The following is a 2,774-nucleotide window of genomic DNA, read 5'->3' as shown; positions in this document are numbered from 1 at the left end:
GGAACAAGGGCAAGTTTGGTCGCTGTTCACGGATGGAGCTTCAAGCAGTGAGGGTCAGGTGCAGGCTTAAGGCTAGTCAACCCGGAAGGGCATGAATTTACATACGCCATCAAGTTAGACTTTAAAAGTACTAACAACGAGGCGGAATATGAAGCCTTCCTGGCAGGACTGCGGATAGCAAAAACGCTTAGGGTAAAACATTTGGAAGCACGGGTGGATTCCATGCTAATTGCGGGACAAATAAATGGAACGTATGAAGCCAAAAATGATGTCATGGCTTTTTATTTGTCTCAAGCAAGGGTCTTGATTCGCCAGTTCGCCTCTTTCAATGTTATTCACATTAAGAGGAGTGAAAACAAGTCGGCAGACGCTCTTAGCAAGCTAGCTTCAACAAATTTTGAGCATTTTGCCAAGGATATTCGTGTAGAAGTCCTAGATCATCCATCTATCCCACAGAATCAAGTCCTGGTAATTCAAACTGGTGTCGAATCTTGGATGACACCCATCAAAGCCTACTTATCTTCCGGAGCACTTCCAGCTGGAAAAGCTGAAGCTCGGAAAATTAAGCACAAAGCTCTGAATTACCAGATGACTGATGCCATTTTGTACCAGAGATTATTCCTTGGTCCGCTATTACGTTTTGTAGACGCGGAAGACGCAAATTACCTAATCCGAGAAATTCATGAAGGTATTTGCGGACTTCATGCGGGTCCAAGATTGACAGTTGCAAAGATCATGAACACACGGTACTACTGGCCTGATATGCATTTGGACGCTGTGCAGGAAATCAGAAAGTGTGATTCATGCTAGCGTCATGCCCCCAATACTTTGCGCCCTAAAAAAACGATCTGATTCCGGTAACATCTGCTTGGCCGTTCCAGAAATGGGCTATTGACATTATGGGGCCTTTCCCAGAAGCCCCGGGATGAGTCAAATTCTTGCTAGTGGCCATTGATTACTTCACCAAGTGGGTAGAAGCCAAACCGGTCACCTCAATAACGACATAAAGCGTGAAAAATTCCTTTGGGAATTCATCATTTGCCGGTTTGGCCTCCCGTAGGAACTGGTAAGTGATAATGGGACCTAATTTGCTGACAACGGACTAAGGAGTGGTTGAAAGAACTCCAAGTCACTCAAGTTTTTACATCTGTAGCGCACCCACAAGCAAATGGTCAAGTCGAAAGGATCAACCGGACTATCAAAGAAGGGATCAAAGCAAGGTTAGGTACTAAACGGACGGGTTGGGTCGACGAATTACCCCATGTACATTGGGCCTTTCGTACCCAAAAGAACTCTAGCAACTTGGAAACACCTTTTAGCCTGACCTACGGCACTGAAGCCATGATTCCCGCTGAAATCGGGATTCCGTCCGCAAGAGTTAGGCTAATTGATAATAATGAACACGAACTCAGGATGAATCTCAATTTACTCGAAGAAAGAACAGAATTAGCATCAATCCGCGAGCACAATTATAAGCGACAACTTCAAAAGTACTACAACTCGCGGGTCCAGACATGCGAATTTGATGCGGGAGACTTTGTCTTCCGCAGCAATGAGGCCTCCGGACAGGAACCTCCAGGCAAGTTAGCCCCAACTTGGGAGGGACCTTACAGAATCAAACAAGTGTTAACCAAAGGTGCCTACAAGTTAGAAACGTTGAATGGAACGGAGATTCTTCGAACTTGGAATGCAGCACAGTTAAAGAAATGCTATATGTAGCAGTTTTATTTACCCTTTTTATTTCGGCCTGCGTGCCCACATAGACTTGCAAGTTATGCAATTTTCCTTATTATAAGAAGGCTCATGCCAAAGTATAAAGAATGTTGAGTAAGTTCCTTGTTATTTTGATAAGTTGTAATATTTTATTGACAAAATCGAAGTTCCGGATAGACACTTATATTATAGTACATAAGACAAAGTGCACCGGTAGGAAACAAGACTTCTTATTAACTAGTCAAATGAGATTACAAGCAAAAGAAGTATTTACAACAAAGACATATATATCTATGGAGTGACATCCTCATCCTCCGCGGTATTATTGGCTTCTTCTTCTTCTCCCTCATCAAGATCCAATAGCTCTTTTAATTGATCTATGGCATCTTCCTTGTCCGCGAGTTCCGATATGTGATCGGAAAGGGAGAACTTCAGAGTGTCAAAATCCTTGGTTTTCTCAATAAGGATAGCAGCAGTGTCTTTACCAGCCAAGACATACTCCTCCGGAACCCGGCCCTCAGAACCAAACTTGTATCCTTCTTCAAAGCCCATTTGCCGGCCTGCTTTCTCGGAAGCACGGAGGAGTAACGCAACACAGTTCCCAAGATCGTCACTGTTCCAAACGTCAGTGATAACCTGTTGAGTCAAAATAACCATATGTGAGCACATGCATATCCGAACTAATTATATTAACAAAAGACTTGGTACCTTGGGAATTGCTGTTGTTAGAAGCCACTTCTTATCCGCCTGAGCCCGGATAAGATCCATCTTATGACCAACACACTCCAAAGCTTGGTCTCGGCTCTTGGCATTGAGATCAGATAAGCACTTGTCTTTGGCCGCTGAGTCATCCTGGAGGGTTCTTATCAGCTCAGCTTGTTCATCCAACTGCTTCTAGAAAAAAGCCTTGGCTTCCTCAGCGGCAAGGAATTTGGCTTTCTCCGCCTCCATGGCCCGATGTCTGTCCCGGGCGTAAGTTAATGCTTTAAGAGCTTCTTTCTTAGCATATAACAAGTTGTGCTCAGTCTCTTCCAACTCCTCGTTCATGGCTAACCAATCAC

General features: G+C 44.1%; 1 protein-coding gene across 1 annotated transcript; it reads left to right on the top strand.

Moving 5' to 3' along the window:
- Positions 1 to 222: 222 nt before the first annotated feature.
- On the top strand, positions 223 to 810 carry LOC143595404 (uncharacterized). The gene has a single exon (XM_077074432.1). The coding sequence runs from the start codon at positions 223 to 225 to the stop codon at positions 808 to 810; it is 588 nt and encodes a 195-aa protein (XP_076930547.1).
- The last annotated feature ends 1,964 nt before the right edge of the window (positions 811 to 2,774 follow it).

The sequence above is a fragment of the Bidens hawaiensis genome, unplaced genomic scaffold, assembly GCF_021521415.1.
Source record: "Bidens hawaiensis isolate Kalapana, Puna unplaced genomic scaffold, B.hawaiensis_p1.1 tig00045024_1, whole genome shotgun sequence".
Classification (NCBI taxonomy): Eukaryota; Viridiplantae; Streptophyta; class Magnoliopsida; order Asterales; family Asteraceae; genus Bidens; species Bidens hawaiensis.
This window is presented reverse-complemented; position numbering and strand designations above follow the sequence as displayed.

Excerpts from the sequence above, each read along its gene's own strand:
- LOC143595404 (XM_077074432.1), top strand. The coding sequence starts at position 223 with ATGCTAATTGCGGGACAAATAAATGGAACGTATGAAGCCAAAAATGAT.